The sequence below is a fragment of the Odontesthes bonariensis genome, chromosome 6 (genome assembly GCF_027942865.1).
Source record: "Odontesthes bonariensis isolate fOdoBon6 chromosome 6, fOdoBon6.hap1, whole genome shotgun sequence".
Lineage (NCBI taxonomy): Eukaryota > Metazoa > Chordata > Actinopteri > Atheriniformes > Atherinopsidae > Odontesthes > Odontesthes bonariensis.
In genome coordinates, this window is record NC_134511.1 from 13,473,665 (window position 1) to 13,492,337 (window position 18,673).

At 38.8% G+C, this 18,673-nt stretch overlaps 2 protein-coding genes across 3 annotated transcripts; both read right to left on the reverse strand.

Annotated features, from left to right (window-relative positions):
• Positions 1-246: 246 nt before the first annotated feature.
• LOC142382040 (selenocysteine insertion sequence-binding protein 2-like) lies at positions 247-10,270 on the reverse strand. The gene is made up of 18 exons (XM_075467481.1): positions 10,086-10,270; positions 9,523-9,665; positions 9,266-9,410; positions 9,107-9,176; positions 8,751-8,965; positions 8,464-8,548; positions 7,173-7,267; positions 6,540-6,683; positions 6,356-6,442; positions 6,155-6,256; positions 5,905-6,037; positions 5,624-5,790; positions 5,367-5,511; positions 5,117-5,282; positions 4,781-5,001; positions 2,707-2,861; positions 2,395-2,581; positions 247-2,236 (listed from the first exon to the last, which is right to left on the reverse strand). The coding sequence occupies exons 1-18, from the start codon at positions 10,092-10,094 to the stop codon at positions 2,124-2,126; spliced, it is 2,382 nt and encodes a 793-aa protein (XP_075323596.1). The 5' UTR covers positions 10,095-10,270; the 3' UTR covers positions 247-2,123.
• Positions 10,271-10,875: 605 nt separating this feature from the next.
• LOC142382044 (major facilitator superfamily domain-containing protein 10-like) lies at positions 10,876-18,523 on the reverse strand. 2 transcript variants are annotated; one of them, XM_075467485.1, is made up of 13 exons: positions 18,406-18,523; positions 16,797-16,957; positions 16,181-16,277; positions 15,992-16,095; positions 15,665-15,823; positions 15,380-15,571; positions 14,217-14,319; positions 13,996-14,107; positions 13,794-13,902; positions 13,550-13,640; positions 11,826-11,873; positions 11,645-11,734; positions 10,876-11,475 (listed from the first exon to the last, which is right to left on the reverse strand). In XM_075467485.1, the coding sequence occupies exons 2-13, from the start codon at positions 16,947-16,949 to the stop codon at positions 11,372-11,374; spliced, it is 1,362 nt and encodes a 453-aa protein (XP_075323600.1). In that variant the 5' UTR covers positions 16,950-16,957; positions 18,406-18,523; the 3' UTR covers positions 10,876-11,371. The 2 variants fall into 2 exon arrangements, with proteins under 2 accessions (XP_075323600.1, XP_075323602.1); XM_075467487.1 differs by having other exon boundaries at positions 18,341-18,409.
• Positions 18,524-18,673: the final 150 nt, after the last annotated feature.

The following is an 18,673-nucleotide window of genomic DNA, read 5'->3' on the forward strand; positions in this document are numbered from 1 at the left end:
TGAAGAGGAGAGGCAGCACAGTGGTACGGTTATTAAACACAGTTCAAAGTATCTGTAAATGATTACACTTGGTCAATAATTTACAGTATGCCTAATTCAGAATGAAGCATTTTACATACATATCCTGCTATAAATCCAATTATAAAGGAGTTTAAGGAGGTTTAAGAGAAATCGTAAACCCTTTCATTTCTATTTAAGATTAGCAGTCGCATAAGAAACAAAAATGATTCAATCCAGATGAAATGCTGCATTTAGCATGTTTGTGTTCTTCTATTCTTTATTCATTGTTTTCCTTTTTTAAATTTTCCTCTGCAAGATGTTTTTCCCCTCAAGAAAATCAAGAAACATTAAAAATGTGAGTAGTTGTTCACACATTGGTTCTCTGTCATATCTACTGGCAGACATTTAAAATGAACATTCGAGATCCACTCACTTTAATAATATTGCATTTCTACTCTTTATTTAAACACTTAATCGATATCTTGCCTGAGGCAAATGAATAAACTCTCTCTTGATCTTAATTTTCTGTAAAACAAACAAAAAAATAATAATTATAACGCGGTGCTGTCTGACTCATTTATAACACAGCTCAATTAAAAATATATCTAAGCAAAACAAGAACTTGCCGACTCGGTGTCAAATACACACTTAACTCACTTCTAAATTTGGACGGTTTCACAGTTCAGCTTCTTAATACCACAGACATCAGAATCTCATCAAACTTAAGACTGTGTTAATGTGCTGCAACAACACACCTTTAACATATGTGTTACATTTCAACATTAATGCTTACGAACCATTAAAGTGGAAATAAAAAAAAAATTAAACTGCATTTCCTGTAGCAACATGTCACAATGTCTCCCATTAAAACATTGAGTGGCACACACATACAGTAAATTATCAATCGTGTAAGAACTTGATTTGAAGCAAACATCCAATAACAACCGACTACAATCTTCTGCTGCAATTAGGATTTAGAATTTTCTCTTCAAAGAAATTGATCACACATCGTTTCCCTAAACGTAAGTGCTCTTCCTTTTAAACTTTTATAAGCCATAAACACACACCTTCTCTTCTTTGCAGATTTGATCCTTTATCGCTTCTCACATGATTGTCACCTGGCGCTTCAAACTACTGTAAACTGTCCTATATTTGACACTTTCTCTTTACTACGTAGGCCAGAAGAGGCCGCATCAGCTGGTAAACGTTTTACATTATTTTCAGGTTCTTCAAGTTTAAAAAAAAAAAAGGTTAATATTATGTAAAAGTGTTGTCAAGTCAGACAAAAAAAGCCAAACAGGGACTTACTCTCTATAGTATATGAAAGTATATGAACGTTAAGACAAACAGAAAGAATGTGTGTAATTTTAATCAGAAGTACCGATCTTAATCTCATGCTACATAGCAGTCCTGAGCAGTCTGTAACAGTGAAAAAAAAACAACTTGTCATTTAAAAAAAATAAGATGAATCACCTGCATCGACTGTGTAATATCTAGAGAGAATAATGATATTATATTAATGTTTTCTCTCAGCTTTTACAATCAAATTAATCTCGTGTGAAGGTGTCATTTCAGTGTCACGCATGAGTGTGGGACCTTTGAGTTTCTCCAAGCTTTCCTGCATCTTTTTTGTTTTGCTTTGTTTACATGTTCTTGAACTTCAGACCTTTACACGTTTACAAAGCACGACACATCCTTACTTCACCTGATCAAAACCATATCTCAGTTTCTCCTGTTGTTGCGCAAGAGCTCTCCTTTCACACCTCATTTATTATCATCACTGTTAAATAAAAAAAAGAAATGCCTCAAAAATACTTCTATTATATAAATGACTAGCTCAAACATCCCATGTTAAACTCCTGAATTGGCTGTTTACAACAACCTCTTCAAATGCTGCAGGCTGTCACAGACAACATGATGAAAATTCCTATTTGCTTGTTTGCCTCAGCTAATTTCTTCAACCCAGTAGTTGGGATAAGAATTGAATAATTCACAGCAATTATCAGGAAAGTGGTTAATTATCCGAGTCCTGAGTGGTTATGGCCCCCAGTTTGTAATCATTCAATTTCTTCCTGTTTTTTTTTTTGTTGGTTTTTTTTTAGGCACAGAAGGCTTTTCTACCATCAACTTTTCTCCTCTGTACATTCACTGTCCAAGTGCATGGAGTTCAACTGCTCCGCAAAGTTCAGAAATGCGTGGTTGCATTTGTTCTCCAACATCTTCTTCCAGATTTTCACTGAGAGGTAAATAGAGATGTGATTATTTTAGGGGAAATGACTTCAAAGCTTTTCTTCTCTAAAATAAAATCCTTGAATTGGCATCACCAAAGAAGCATTTTGCCTTTTATGACCAATCGACAGAAAGAACTGGTGTTCTTTAGGAGGAGTAACTTACTATACTCCGGTTCCTCTGAGGTGTTGGGACCAGGATTAGGTTCCTCAGCCAGGCTGCTCTTCTCCAGCTCCTCTGCAGTTGCTTCCAGCTCTGTATCTGGCTCGCCACTCTGCTCCAGGCTTGACACCATCACTTCGTAGGCTCTCCTGGCGTCAGATGACAACTCGATCATCTTGTGATAGTAGTCCTGTGGGCACATGGGGGGTTTAAGATGGTTTTAAAACTGCAACTGTAGATATCTGCAATGATCCTCTACAATAACACACTGGGTCTGATTTCATTTTGTGCGAGTTCAGTGAAGATAACCCTGACCTGTGCCCCGTCGTAGTTGAAGATGCCCACCAGGCTGACGGGCACAGCCTTGTTGACACAGCGTCCCAAGGCTTTCCTTGAAAGTGCAAACACGAACGGTACGCCTTGTTCACGGCACGTGTCGATGATAGTCTGGAGGGCCTCGTCCAGACCACCTGCAGAGGGGATATTTTCCATCAACACGCAGCTTTAAACATTCTGAGTTTTAGTTTGTATTTTAACATTATCAGGCAGGGTTTTGATTGATAGATTTTTATTTTCGAACATGTATAAAAAAAGAAAATGTACTATTTTTACATACAAAAGAAAGAAAAAGAGAAAAAACAAAAAAATTAAAAAATTAAATCACATAAAGTGCTAATACATAACAAAACACCACACATTGTTCGAAAAAGGAATGGGAAGAAGTACAATACTTTTTTAGTTTCCCACCCCTTTTTTAACTACTCTTCAGTTTGTAAATATCCTAACTACAATACACCTATATAAATACATGCCATATATACACTTCCTAAATAAATATATAATCACAAAAATAAACATATACAACACACATATCCTTGTAAATATAAATGTAAATATGAATATATATATATATATCCCCATAAATAAATATATACCATATACTAATTAAATTACAATATAACAATTAACCCTATTCTATTCATATATTTATCCCTCATCGTCCTCCGTTAACATACTTCCTCTTTCATGTACTTGTTTAAAAATATTTATTTGTACCTTTTTTTTTTTTAAAACAATTATATTTGCACTTTGTTTTATTTCTGTCTCCAGACTGTTCCACAAAGTCACTCCACAGCTCGATACGCACATGCTTTTCATATTTGTTCGGACCTTTGGTTTTTTTTAAATTTAGGTCTCCCCTTAGATTATATCCCTCCTCCCTATCACTAAACATTCCTTGTATGTTTTTTGGCAATAGATTATTTCTTGCTTTGTACATTAATTTCGCCGTTCTCAATGTGACCAAATCCCAAAATTTCAACATGTGACTTTATGAAAAGTGGGTTTGTGTGGTCTCTGTGTCCTGTTTTGTTTATTGTCCTTATTGCTCTTCTCTGTATTGTGAATATCGGCTGCAGAGTGGTTTTGTGGGCGTTTCCCCAGACTTCGACACAGTAAGTCAGATATTGCAAAAGGAATGAGTAATATAGAGTGTGCAACCATTTATAATCAAGGATATGTTTTGTTTTCCACAGAATTGCCGAGCACTTTGCCAGTTTTGCTCGTATGTATCCTACATGAGGTTTCCAGCAGAGTATTCCGCTAAAAACATGTTTTCCCTCCATCTTGGTCATGTTTCAACCAAGCTGCTACTTTCACATCAAAACCTCACTGTATCAAAATGCTCAGGGGCAGACAATCCGCATGCCTGCATGCTTTGAAATTGAAAAGAATTGAGCACAATCTGGACACAAGTGCTTCGCAACTCTGGGCTTTGAAGAAAATAAGAACAGGAACACTTTTGATGGTTGCTAGTTCAGTTGGTAATTTGTACATCAACAAACACAGTTTAAATGGAGGACTGAAACTGTCTTTCAGCGTGCAATGGGAGGCCTGTTTCATGACAACACAGCCACAGAGGGGGAGGGACCTGAAAGTTGTATCAGTTCGAATTTTCCGACTTTAGACTCGGAATTTTGAAAACCTGCAGACAGCAGCTTTAAATTAACATGCCTACATGCATCGTAGCAAGAATCGTTTCGCCACCAAGCCCGATAATCGACCAACAGGTGAGCCGCTGAGCCCGTGACAGACTTTTGAAAGACCGCCCCCTCATTTGTGTAATTAGGCAGAAATGCATACGGAAAGGAAAAAATGGAGACGAGGAAAAGTAGAAAGAAAACATGGAAATAAATGGGCTTAGTGAAATAAATAGTGATAAAATGCACTGGGGAACTAACAGAGAAGTAAATAAATCTATTATATATATATATATATATATACATATATATATATATATATATATATTTTTTTTAAAAGTTCTTTGTTCCATTACTTCATAAAATGACTTCCCAGATATTGCATGTACTGCATACCGGTCTTACAGTACCTTTGGACTGGATGCGTTCACAGTTTGGCGAGATGACGACACATTTGACCTTCTTGAGCTTGAGGTGCTTCAGGACTTCTCGAAGGCCCATCACGAGCCGCCTCTTCATGCGGGCCTTCATGGGGTCCTTCTGGTACAGACGGTCCTGGAAACGCACCAGCTCCTTCAGCAGGGTCGTCACACACTCATCCACGTCCTTCCTCAACATCTGGTTGCAGTAGCTGAGACAAACATATGAGCAGAAATGAAGTCAGTGAGAGAGCTTGTTTTTCCATTTCTCACTCATGGAAATGTGTTGCGTGGTGACTGGGTGTGCGGGGAAGCGTGCAGATTTACTCTCTGAACTTCCGGCTGTGTATTTTGGGTGTATTGGCTGGGGGGGTGATGGCTTGCTGTTTGGTCTCATCTTTGTCAGCCTCTTCATCACCCTCTCCTATGAGTGGACTTCTACTGTTGAACTCCAGCTGATCATCGAATTCCTCGCTTGGAGTCTCCTTCTCATCTGAATTTCAGAAGGACAAATACATGATTAATCAGTCAAATTTGACATTAAGTTACTCATACTGTTATACGTGTTGGCACAGACCTGCAGCATCTGCAGCATCTGCAGCATCTGCATCACACTGCTCCTCTGTAGCATCATGGGAGAGTAGGGACTCGTTTTCAGGCAGTAATCCTCTCTCCTCTAACAAACGTTTCTGTTTCCTCTCTTCTCTTTCTTTCAAAATTACCTGAAGAACCAACAGTAATTAAACTCTAAAGACAAGGCAGCACTTCTAAAATGAATTTTTCACCAAACCTAGTGTATGCATCTTTATTACAGAGCGAGTAAAAGCTACTTGCTTTCTTAAGAGGAGTCGGTTTCTTGGCCTTGGGCACCTCTCTTTGCTTGCCTTTTTTGACCAAAGGACTGGTTGAGTCCAAGGGATTGTGTGCAATCTTATCCTGCTGCCAGTGCAGCTTCTTCTGGACCAATGGTTGCTTTGGGACAACAGGAAGTCCTCCCCCAACTACAGAGAAGAAAACAAAGAGGAAATCTTGACCAGGTTTCTATGTCCTGTACTTTAAAATAATGTGTGTCAGGCTGACCGAGGACAGAGACCAAGATAATGACTAAAACCAACCTGACAGAATGACCGGCTTGGCGTCCTGCTTGGCTTTCTGAGATTGTTGCTTCTTTTCCAGAGTAGCCAACATGTTTCCGATGTCCAGCTGGACGGGAGCCTTGCTCTTTTTCCCAGAGACTTTGTCGGCTTTCTACAAATCAGGTGATCAAGAGCAAAGTCACATATTCAAGAAAAAACAGACTAATTTAGTGCTATTTTGTATAAGAATGATATGAAGAGTCCATTTCAACAGGCTATAAACACAAACCTGTCCTTTTTTAGTCGTTTCTGTGTGCTGAGTTTTCCCAGCAGGTGACTTTTCCTTGTTCGGGTCAGCTGACTGATGCTGACCTGCTTCTCTTTGGTTTTCCTTAAAAAAAAAAAAAAAACATTACCTTGTCACGCAAAGCTCAATGCTGGTGTAATTTTTGACTCGCTGCATAAATTACACATAAACGATGAGATTTACCTTACTGCATAGCTTTGTATTGCTGCTGGTTATTAGCCTGTCGGTCCCTGTAAAAGCAACAGCCAAGCCAGGGAATTCCTCTTCATCCTTTAAGAAAAAAAAAAAAAAGACTATAAATATTTTTCCTTTAGAAACGAAATGGAGGGGGGCTTTTTTTTTTTTTTTTTTTTTTTTTTTTTTAAACCTCAAATTTTGGAGGCTCTTGAGGAACTTGGAGATCCTCTGGCTCAGCTTCTGCACCTTCAACACCATTTTTCTTCTTCTTCTTTTTCTTCCGTTTTTTCTTTCCAAGGGCTCCCTCTTCCTTCTGCGCAGCCAGGTCATCCATCTGAATCAGATATAATACAGCCCGAAAATAAATAAATACATTTTAAAAATCCCATAGGACAACACCGTTCCTCATCATAAACAAATATTATTTGAACAATAATAATAATAAAAATGAGTAAAGTGAACTGGAATCCATGTTAAAGAGATTTTGAGTTTGAAAAGCTTCCCCATCGATACAAAAACATTCAAAATGATTCTGCCTGCAGAGTTTGAAAGAAAGTTCACTGACAAGCAAAGTTGTGTTTGAAAATGAAGATGACTAATGTCCTTACAGTCTGTAAACTCTTAAATAATGACTGGACCAAATCACAGCAGAAGTCAAATCAGAGGTCAGGACACGACAACATTTGAGATCATCCCGACAATTCTCTTTAAGGAAATAATAGGTCATATTAAAGGAAAAGTGGACCTTTAAAAAGAACTACATTCACTTAACTTGCATTCATTTTTGTTTGGGCTAGTAGCCTATACAAAACTCTAATCATACCTGCTTGACGTCGTTACAGTTTGTCCAGTCTGTAGGGACCATTTTTTTGGGAGGCTGAGAAGCGATATTGGCCCACGACGTCGCCACTGACTGAGCTATTCACAAAAAAAACAAAAGATGAACGATGTGTGAAGAATAAGAAAAATCTTTGACACTGTAGTTTAGGGCTGTCGCGGTGAGGGAATTCCCACCGCGGTGACTCATAGCCGCTCAACAGCGCGGTATGCGGTGATATCGCATTTTTGTTCATTAGGCCACTTTCCACGACACGCAATGTTAGATGAAAATTGAGCGCATAATCCGTCTTTTTTTCCCAGCGATTCTGAAATTTCACTTTGCTTTGCCTGTCATTTACTCGCTCACAGACCAACATAGCGGAGATCAAGCAGCACATACCCCAGTTCTGCAACATTGTTGCCAGTGCCACATGGCAAATATCAACATTGTTGCAGACCTGCGCACGTTTCGTTTAGTAATGACGGAGAAAAACGAAGCAGATCAGTGCGGCAGTTGAGCTCACGTGTCCGGGATACAGTTTTTTTAAACAGACTGCCGCCGACCAACCAACCCAAGCTGAACTTTAACTGTTTCCGCGAAGTTGTTAGAGCTTATTTCTGGCACGGCACATTTTTGAAACGTTTTTTTTTTTTTTTAAAGTTTCTCCTACACAGTTTTGTTGAAATGATCAGGTATTTCCCAACAGCAAATGTGCACACCAAGCTGTGGTTCTGTGGAAGCTAGTTTATTGTTGATATTAGACGGTCGCATTTACAACGTTAAACATGGATAATAAGGGAAGATTCAAAGCCATAAAGTGTCCGGACTAGGCAGAGGAGTAAAGCCGAGATAAAGGTAGGCCACTGCATTTTATTTTAACTTCTATTGCTACGACACTGACTAGGCATATTCTTGTAATATCAGCTGCTGAGGGAGAATGAGACTACAACGTGCGTGTGTGGAGCCTATATGCAAAGATGACGACAGAAACGCGGCACCAAGCTGTGTTAATGTGTTTCTCCTGCCTTGCGGGGAATATACAATGTATCATTATTATTGTGCTGGCTTAAAAAAAGTATCAGTTCTGTCAGTTGCTTTGTATCTACTGTGCAGTCTTAAAAACTCTTTTGGTTTCTCGAGTTGTTCTGCGCGTGCAAGGGGGTGTGCGGTGGTGACGGTGGCCTGGACACGCACCGCGGAGGTCCTCTCAGCACCGCGGTGATTGCATTTTGCGGTTATCGCGACAGCCCTACTGTAGTTATCCAAAGACCGATCAGAAGACGTTTGAGCCCACCTGCTGGAAAAACAGAGGCGTCTGGCTTTGCATCATGGGCATCTTGTGGGGAGTCATGCCGCCTTGGGGATCTTCTCCTGCCGACCTGTTCGACGATTAAATTAAAAATAAATGAATGCATAAAAAATGGATTTCACACAGGTCCCAAAAAATGAGGACTTTTCTTTTTAGACCATATAACTATTATGACAGTAAAAGATATGATATCATATTCATTCTTTATCATCTGTCCCTTGCACTGGGGACTGGGTCTTAATTGCAGAATAGTGCGTGATATTTTAGCTCACCCTAAAGGAAGATGCCAGAATTGGTGATTGGGGGCTTGTGGACAGAGGACTTGGACCCCAGCAATCTTTCTGAACTGCAGGAGCAGTCGCTTTGCTCAGCGAAACTCCAGCCAACTCTGGAAAATCAGCCATCTTCACTTCGAACGCAGCCAAGTTGGTCTCCGCTGGCGTCGACGTCCTCGCAGAGTTCGGCGCTGACCTGGTACCTCTAAAGCCTGAGGTCAATTTGTGACAGACAAAATCAAAATTAATGACTTTAAGTGTGTGATAAAAATTGATTTTAGATACAAATAATTTGATCCACTGGTTCAGGTCATTCATGAAAACTTTAACATTGCCTGAGGTATCATAACTACCTTTTTTCGGTGCCTCCACTGAGTTCTTCCCCATGATTTTTCCCTGAGAGTCATTGTTGCTTTTGGATGTCTGCAATTAGCGCTAAAGGTCAGTGCATTTCGTCTAATGAATGGGAGTTCATTTACATTTCCGTTTGCCGTTACTTTAATGACACCAACCTTTGGTGGCGGATCCCGTATGCACCTGTTTCTCTGTGGGAAATAGGCACTGGTCTCTCTCATAGGGCGACTGCTTCTGTAGCCATGACTCCTTGACACATCTCCTCCTTTCCCTGCTGGTGTCAGGCTCACATCTGACCAGTTCCTTACAAATTTTCAGGCATTTGCAAACAATTGTAGATGAATAACCAGGTCAGTGGTCAACGGGGCTGACAACTTTGACCACAGGAAAATTATGAGTGCTTTTATCTTCATACCTTCTTAAAATTTGGTCGGACAAATGAGGATTTGGTAACACCACAGGAGGATTTGAGGCTGTGTGCGGACCAGAAGCCCCTCTTCTCGGTGTCCTCTGATGTTTATGGTCAAAATCCGGGACAGCAGATGAGAGTTTGCTCTCCTGGGGAAAGTATTATTCACAGAATGCTTGTATTTGACCTTTGGCAATCATATAATGGACGGAAATTCAAGTAAAGTCGCGTAAACCCGAACTGAGCTTCATGCTTATTACTTTCTCTACACTTTATTCTGCTGATGTACTTAAACAAAATCGAGTCCCAGTTCTTAGGCTGAAAACTAGCTAACGTGTCACCATACTAACTTTTGGGTTGCCAGTGCAAATGGTGACTTTCGAAAAATCTGTGTAATTTATAGCTTAGCTTGTTAGTGGAAACGAAGCCAAAAGTTAACCTATTAGCGTCTTCTAGGCATGTCTGTAACAGTTCAACTTTGTTTAGCTAATGCTCAGCACATGCATTACCCAGAGTTAGCTTGCTAGCTAGCCTTAAAAGGAGCCTCTACGGGACTTCTTGTCCACTACCTTGTCCATCTTCAGTTTTTTTTCTTAGATGCGGTCACATCTTCTGTCGTTAGCTTGAACTTCCAGGTGTTGTCAAACTCCTCATTACCACGACGCGACATACATCTGCGCCAACACTGCGTCGGCGACCAGGTTAAGCAACCTGTTTGATAACGTAGCATGGAGGAGCTAGTTGATTGAGACGGCTGCTGTTTACGTTGTGTACGAAGAACGGGCCAACTGCGACCCCTACTGGTAGGACAGCTTAATGTATGTTAATATTTTGATCCCTTCTATCTGATAGGTATCATATCATTATCTTGTGCATTTTAGGTTAATTTTGTGTTCCCATATAGAGTAACACTAAATCCATCCATCCACTTTCTATATACATTTTCTTGTATATAAGGGCCCTCACGGCAGTATTTGTCCATTGACAATTGTCCTTATAGAATTACAATAAGGACCTAAAGATCATTTTTACTTTAGAATAAAGTTCTTTTAAGAAAAAGAAAGTACTATAGAATCAAAAACCTACTTATCATGTAGGTTTAAACCTTCTTGAGTTTTAGTGCTTTAGCTGTTATTAGCGTTATTGATGTTCTCTTTATAATCATTTAATGTAGATGTAGAGGTTTCCGTATATTGCTGTGATATGATCTACATTAAAAACATTATTTTGCCATTCAAACACAATTTTATATCTTTGGAAAAATAAAAGAAAGTAGTAACACATTGTGCAGACCACAGACAGAACACGGAATTGTATGCAATGCAAATACTAAATTGACCATTCAAAACAAGTTGACGGTTTTCTTTTTGCATTTTTTTATTATTACTAGTAGGTAATAGGTAGATTAATTTGTTCACTCTCTTTATTTAGGAGAAAATAGGATATCCAGCACATTTACAGTGACAGCAAAAATAAAATGCTGCTTATTAAAATACTAAATCTGGGTTAAAAAATACTTGATATAAAATAAGATTTAAGTTCCAAGGGCAAAAATGTCTCATCCATTCACTGTGTAACGTGTACATGCACATGTAGTAATGCTACATGTGCAAATAAACAGCATCGTGTCCGTTCTTTTCTCACTTGCAGAATAAAATCTTCTTTACCAAGTCCTCTGTTTTGGCACATACACTGTCTTCTTTCATGATTATCTTTGGCCAGTAGCGCAGGGAACAATATCATCACTGAGTGAAAATGTGATCAGTGCTTCCTCTCCAAGGAGGAGTAAACATTATAACATTCATACAGGCATCAAAAGTCTTTAAAAAAAAATCTTCCCAAGTCTTCGTGTCGCTTATTTCTCTTTTAGCCTCTTGATTTTGCTCAGCAGAACAAGGGGTACCACAAAAGAAGCTGATGTGATGAGAAAACAGGTTTGAGCTCCTGCAATCCAGTAAACTGTGAAGCAAAAACAATGGTAGATATGAAAGAAGATGCAAACACAGTCCAAGCAAACCTCTTTCAAATTTCTTTGAGTATATCAGCTGAAGCTTTTAGCAGCCATGATATTAAGCTCAAGTCTAAAAAGCTGGAGGTGGTGATGACTTTATTATCACAGCTTCCTCACCCGATGATGACACAACCGGTCCGAGTGCTCTGGCCAGAGCGCCCAAACTCCGCAGGATCCCCATAACAGTGCCTTTCTGACTGGCCGAACCTGGAGGAAGATCCACAGTCGATAAACAATGACACACATTACAGCAAAAACCAAAACTGTGTCATCAGTGAGATATCAAGGGGAGGCTCACCGTGGTCTGAAACGACTGTTGACAGGCAGGGCACTACTAGTGCAGCCGCTGCAAGAACAGAGATGTGAATACAGAATATAAGCGAATACATCATTTTCATATAAACATGTTAAACATATAACATAAACATGTTTCATGCTCCAGGTATTTTTTTCAAATGAAATTGTATCATATTTGTTCCCGCTTATGCCGCTAATAATTTTCGATCTAATTTCCATTTAGTGAAGATGTCTCCTGAGATACTAATAATAAATGAGTAAATAAAATGGACTTAGGAGGTTTAAAAAAAGAATATTTCAAATTGTGACACAGCCAAACTCTCTCATTACTGTGTTTCATCTTGTATTCATTTCCATCATGATTCCATTATGTTCCACTATCTTCCAGACTCAAATACGAAGTCTTTTGAAATCCTCTAAGTAGATGCCTTTTTCTTAATTTTCTTTATATCAGAATTTTAGGACTTGCTTGTTTTATGATCTGTGCAGTAGCAACAGCGTCCTCTGTAGTCATAAGTGGTCATTACACAATTCAAATGACAGTATAACGACCAGATTATAAAAGCTAAACACTAAACGAGTAATGCAAACTTCAATGGTTGATAGGTTCATCTTTTTCTAACTCATAGATACAAGAATCTTTATCACGAGTATTTGTTCCCTTGCCATATACATATAGTACTATACAAAAGTCTTGATCTTGCTCTTGTTTTTTACATTTTGCTTCAGAGCAGACAAGCAGTCTTGTGAAGTAGTCTTGAGCAACATTTCTCCAGACATTCTGAAGGTCTTTCGGTATTATTCTTTATACATTTAATACTTTTAAACACAATATCAGTCCAGTCTTCATACAGGACCATTTTAGAGCACTGTTTTGTTTTTATATGTATAGCCACTTGACTCTAACGTATGAATCATCAAAGTATAAAAAGGGACCTAACTGAAGAGATCAACCAGTGTTGTGTCTAAACGTAGCAAGAAACTTAGCAAAAAACCCCTTCAAATTGTCAAACACAGTTTAATGTGATATCTCAGCATGGTGTGCAGTCCGTGCAGTAAGACTGGAGGACAAAAGACAAAGTTGAAGGTCTAAAAAGCTACAGCAGATGAATAGTCTCTAAAAGCCTCATCTGAAATGGTCTCCATGGAAGGGTGGCTGTCAAGAAGCCATTCTTAAGGAAGGAGAACAGGGAGAAAAGGCTGAGGTATGCCAAATGACACAAGAAGTGGACTGAAAATCAGTGGCAACAGGTCTTATGGAGGGATGAATCCTCCCCAGAGACCTGACATCAACATTACTGAAGCAGTGTGGGATCATGTTGAAAGAACGGAACAAAAGGCAGCAAACATCCAAAGAAGAGCTTTGGGATGTCCTTCAAGAAGCCCGGATAACTATTCCTGAATACTTCTTAAAGAGATGACTGTCTAAGAGGGTTCAGGCTGTGTTGGAGAATAAAGGTGCTCAGACCAAGTACTGGATCAAAACGTATTTACAGCTTTTCCATTATCTTTGCTCATCTTTCAAAATCACTGTACCTATTTCCCGTTTTCCTGGCAATCTCAAAAGAAATGAGGGGATGAGGGGTAGCATGTGTGAGTGTCTTTTCTTTGATCACTTTGAATTCCTGAAGTTTAGACACTGTATATGAAATACTTTTTAATATATTCACAAATTGTGGAGTACAAAAAAAGATTGTACAAACATTAAAAGCAAAGTTGACTCACCATATGCGTATATTGCCAAGCCAATGTAAAGCATTGCTATATTCCACGATAACCCAATGAGGATAAAGGCTGGGATCAATGTTAAGATTGCCTTTAAAAAAAAAAAAAAAAGAAACATTTCAGTGGACATTCAGAGATGATGTTTCTACACTGGTTCATCTTATCCCACTAGCACCAAAAACATAATAGCAGAATCTACGTTTTTTTTTTTTTTTTTAATCATATCGACAGATGGTGCTTTTACCATACGAACAGCCCTGATATGTTTCCCAGGTTTGATTCTTCGAGCGTAACCTCCCTGGATTAAAGCCATGATAACACCAATGAAGAAAAACATCTTTCCTTGCTGCATACTGTTGAGAGGAGAGCAAAAGAAATCTAATGTTGCAGTCCAAGTTTTCTTACTTTGACTGATAAAGTACTTTGCTTTATCTTTAAGGTCATACCTTGTAAACTTGAAGCGCTGGTGAGTCAGAAAACTCAGAGTAAACTCTAGACCGGAGAACAGGAAGAGGTAGCAGAAATAAACCAGGCCCAACACTCGGAGCTTCTGCATTTCTGTAAAAACACAGCCCACCTTATTATCAGTGTGCTAAAGTCCACTCATGTTTTATAAATGGGTAAATAGGGTGTAAGCTTCCGACTTGCATGGGAATCCAGTACTCACTTTCTTTTGAAGGTGGATCATTTGTCCTGGTAACAGCTGTAAAATGAAACAAAGACAGCGGGTTGAGGAGGTCACGGGAGTCCGAACACTCAGCAGATGAAGCCTGGAACAAAGCAAGATGTTCTAAGTCTCTCTGACTGAACAATGATAACGCCAGAGATAAAGGTTTTGCAGTCACTTGATGTTCTAAGTGTTCCCTGTGAAACTTTTTAGCAACTCCACCACAGGAATTAAATACTGTGTGCACGTTTTTTCTTCATGAATAAAATTCATAACAATACTTGCTTGTATTAATGATCATTTCTTTAAAAAAAAGCTTTTTTTCCCCCAGAAATAATTACTTTGTTAAGAAGAAATCACTCAGTTTTATCTGAACATGGATTTTTTTGGGGGGGGGGCGGGGTTGGTATTTTGAAGACTTACAAGCATTTTACTTGTAATGAACGCTTCTAACAATTTATTTCACTACAGGGCAGGCCAGTTAACATGTGCTCCTCTGACTGAGTAGGGACTGTCTAAGCTTACCGAGTATCGTTCAGATCATGTTTGAGTGGGTGTGAAACAGCCAAAGAGAGCTGTGTTTATAAGTTTTATGTAAACTTGAAAAAAAAAAAGACATGACATCTTCCCTTGTGAACTCTGTGTTATTGTCCACTTTGCTCCCTAGCTTGTTAGCTTAGCATAGATACCGAAAGCAGTCATAAACAGTCTGGCTTCACTGTGGTTTCATGGGGTTGCATGTGTTGTTAGCCAACACCAGCAACTTCCTGGAAAATTGCCTTCACTAAAAGAGTCAAAGAAGTTATTGGGTAAGAAATGACCCACCACTGAGACCACAGTTATGCTACATTTAGAATGGGTTACAGTTAGAGGTTTAGATATAGGTGGGCTAACTGCTTCTCCTTCTTGTCAGTCTAAATGTTGAGCTAATATTCTACTGGCTCTCACAGCATCATTAATGTTCTTGATATGGAGTCCTTTTCTTTATAATATTTATGATATAAAACATTTTGCTCTACTGTTCTAATTCATGTTAATTCCATGAAACATTTGTGTTTCAATAAGAAAACATTTCAATATCAATTTTATTTTCATGAGGACTTTAAATCTCCTGCCACTGTATGTGTGTGTTTGTCGCACAAGGAGTGCTTCCACAAACTCACCTTTATGTCCTTTGTTAATGTCTCTGGGAGCATAAGCCAAATAAAGAGCAGATCGGCAGCACTGAAGACCAAGGCCAGCAGCGCTGGAATTTGGTAGAAAACATTTTCTGTTGTTCTGGAGCTAATGGCAAAGAAGGCACCCATCAAAGGTCCAAAAGTGAACCCCACAGAGAAGGCAACACCGATAATTGCCTAGTTGAAATGAAATAGCATAGATTATGTTTTTTGTTTGTAAAACATTTAGCAAAGGCACAAACTGGATAAATACAAAAAGACTACGCTTACCATTCCTCTGTTCCGTGCTTTTGGACAAGGCAAGTCAGCTATGATGGCAGTGCAGAGGCTGACATTGCCCTTACAAATGCCCCCAATTACCCGAAACAAAAGAAACATGCTGAAGCTCCGGGAAACAGCCCAGACCGCATAGGAAGACATCATCCCTAACTGAAACAGAAGGCACCCAATTAGACCTGAATGAATGCAAGCAGCACAAGTGGAATATGACAAGTAAACAACTTCATGATAAACAAGAAATATTTTCATTATTACAAGGTTACTCTTTTTAACAAATGTGAACGAATACTGAGGTCTACACTGTAAAATTGTACTGACTGTGGTAAGAATAAGCAGGGGTCGTCGGCCATGACGGTCTGACAGAGCCCCCGTTACAGGCGATGACAGGAACTGCAGCAAAGAAAAAAGCGATCCAATCAGACCTGAAAGGCAAGTTACAGAGCATTAAACCCAGAATTATCCCGGCTTCTCCTCAAGTTTCATAGTCTCCATGCAAATCCAACATACCTCCAAACAGAACAGTGTTGTATTTCTTTTCCATGGGAATTCCAATAACTTCCCTGAACCAGTCCACAACAGTCTGCAAGGACTGATATGTGCCATCCTGTCCCAGAAAGAAAGAAACATGAAAATAAAAACATGACACACAGTCGTTAGCAACTCCAGTAAAAAGGCCAGTTCACCGTGAGTCAGCATGAGGACTCCCCCACCGACTAATCTAATCACAGACGAGCTGGTTGCGAGGAGATTCTTCACACAAAACTCCCTTTGTTCAACATCACAGTCTGAATACTGCCTGTTCAGAGACTGCCACTGAACTGCAGATTGTTTTTTTTGTTTGTTTTTTTGGGAAACAAACCACAGGTAGCTTACTTTTTGACATCCTTATGTCAGAACCGGTCAAAGTGACTTGATTAATCTATTCAATCTCATTATAAAAACCACTTTTTCAAGCAGATTATCCTGATTTTAACTCTCTCTATAGTGTTTTCTTTTCTCATTGCCTAATGAATAACTAGATTTCTGTAAAAACAATCTATTTCTCATATGATGCACTTGTCCTTATTGTGTCTTTATCTGCCTCTGGTATAATACATTTCAGTAATTACAACAATCTACCAACCCCCGTTTGTGCATAGTGGTCCAAAATGGAAGGCAGCAGAGGTAGAATCAGAGTAAATCCAAGCAGGTCCAAAAGCAAGATGAAAAACACAATGCAGATGATCCTGGATGAGAAGGAGTCTCCATCGTCTGAAGAATTTTTCACAGCTGCCATTCCTCCAACTGAATATAGTACATAGAGTATGTGTCAGAAAATCAGCAAAACCATGAAAATAATGAAATGGCACATTGTATTCAAAACAAGTAAAGCCTTAGACAAGCAGCACAGTTACAGGTCTGTATTCATTGAAAATCATTTCTTTATATTCAAAAGATAAATATTGATTCATAACATATTTTATGCTTTTAATTACATTGAACTTTTCCCATTATTTAGTAGTACCTTTTATCATTTTATAGTTATTTCCAATTAGCCTAAATATTGGTAACTTTCAAGAAAATTATAGCAAAAAGTATATGCATAAAGTCCTGAACAAACAAATCTCAACATGTACATTTAAACATGATTAACCTAACTGGGCTAACAGCCTGGACATGTTGGCATCTAGTTTCTGCTGCTGAATATACAGTAATGGAAGAGTTATTTAAGATAAAAGTAAAACTATTGGCATGACAATGGCAAAATGCTGAATTGTAACAAAAAGCTGCATTCAAAACTGTAGCTGAATAAACGCACGGGAGCATTAGCTACAAAAATGACCTTCATCCCCTTTAACGACTTTATACAAAGTAACTATACTTATTTTCAAAATCTACAGCCCTATTCCAGAAACATCTCAAGACATATATATCATTAGTTTACTTTATATATACCAGGTTATTACTTTGCTCTTAATACATCAACTTATGAACTTTTTCAAAAGAATAGTTTTAATCTATTTTCTTTTACCTGTTACTTTTAACCTCTATCCTGTATAATTCAGTTACTTACTAACCATTCTATGGATTATTATTGTTTGGATTATTTCATATTGCCTTCATTCATTGTTTTCTAGCGTGCCTCACCTGTAAAGCTCCTGTAAAGCACAAAGTGTCATGCAAATAAAGTTTCATTGATCCCACATGTGAAAAATGACACTCAAGACTCATCTGGATATTATAACCAAGAAGCAAGTATAATATCATGAACATCAATACATGTAAGTACTCAAAGCAAGGTAAAAATATATGGTGTGGAAAGTTCCCTCTCTACTAATAAACGTAAACAGATAAATGCTTCTAAAAGTATACATACATATGCTCGCAAATGTGTTAATAATGACAAACATTCCAGTAAGGAGGTAATTACCTCCTTACTGTAAGTTATCAGGAAAGAGGCTGAGAAAATGTGGTAATCAAGGAAGGAAAACAACTCCTGAAAATGGCCAAAGCCAGCCCTACCTGTCTGCATGAACTCCGCATTCCTGAATAGTCACCGTGACACATGCAAACATTTAGTACATTTAAAATCTGCACTGATAATAAATCACTTCCTCTAAAACAGAAATGCTTTCGCTGAGTTAATTATTGATCGGGTTGGACTGACAAAAAATGTATGAGCATCACCTCGTCTTCTCTTTTCAGGATTTTTTGACCCAGCAAACGGAATCACTCTCAGCGGCTTTACTTACAGTCCTTCGGCAGAGGGATGAAGTCGCAGCAGCAGATCACACGCAGAGGACTCGAGCACTTCTACCTTCTCCGCCTCATATGTCCATTATAATGTGTCTACATCAGGAAGCGGTGTCCTCTTACAGCAGCGTGACGTCATCAACGCACACTTTGAGGCCGCTGCTTTCAAGGGGTTCTCATCAGCTCGTAATTTTGTGCTTCACATTCAACAGGCTGGTCATTTTTAGATTCAGTGTCACGGTCAGGGGTGGAGCAGTGATTTTAAAT

Coding starts and splice junctions, on each gene's coding strand:
- LOC142382040 (XM_075467481.1), bottom strand. Junction 8,966..9,106: donor AGTGGAGGCACCGAAAAAAG/GTAGTTATGATA, acceptor AATTGACCTCAG/GCTTTAGAGGTACCAGGTCA. Junction 2,862..4,780: donor TGAACGCATCCAGTCCAAAG/GTACTGTAAGAC, acceptor TCCCCTCTGCAG/GTGGTCTGGACGAGGCCCTC.
- LOC142382044 (XM_075467485.1), bottom strand. CDS start 16,949: ATGGCAGCTGTGAAAAATTCTTCAGACGATGGAGACTCCTTCTCATCC. Junction 16,278..16,796: donor ACCACTATGCACAAACGGGG/GTTGGTAGATTG, acceptor TTTCTGGGACAG/GATGGCACATATCAGTCCTT. Junction 13,641..13,793: donor ATATCAGGGCTGTTCGTATG/GTAAAAGCACCA, acceptor TTTTTTTTAAAG/GCAATCTTAACATTGATCCC.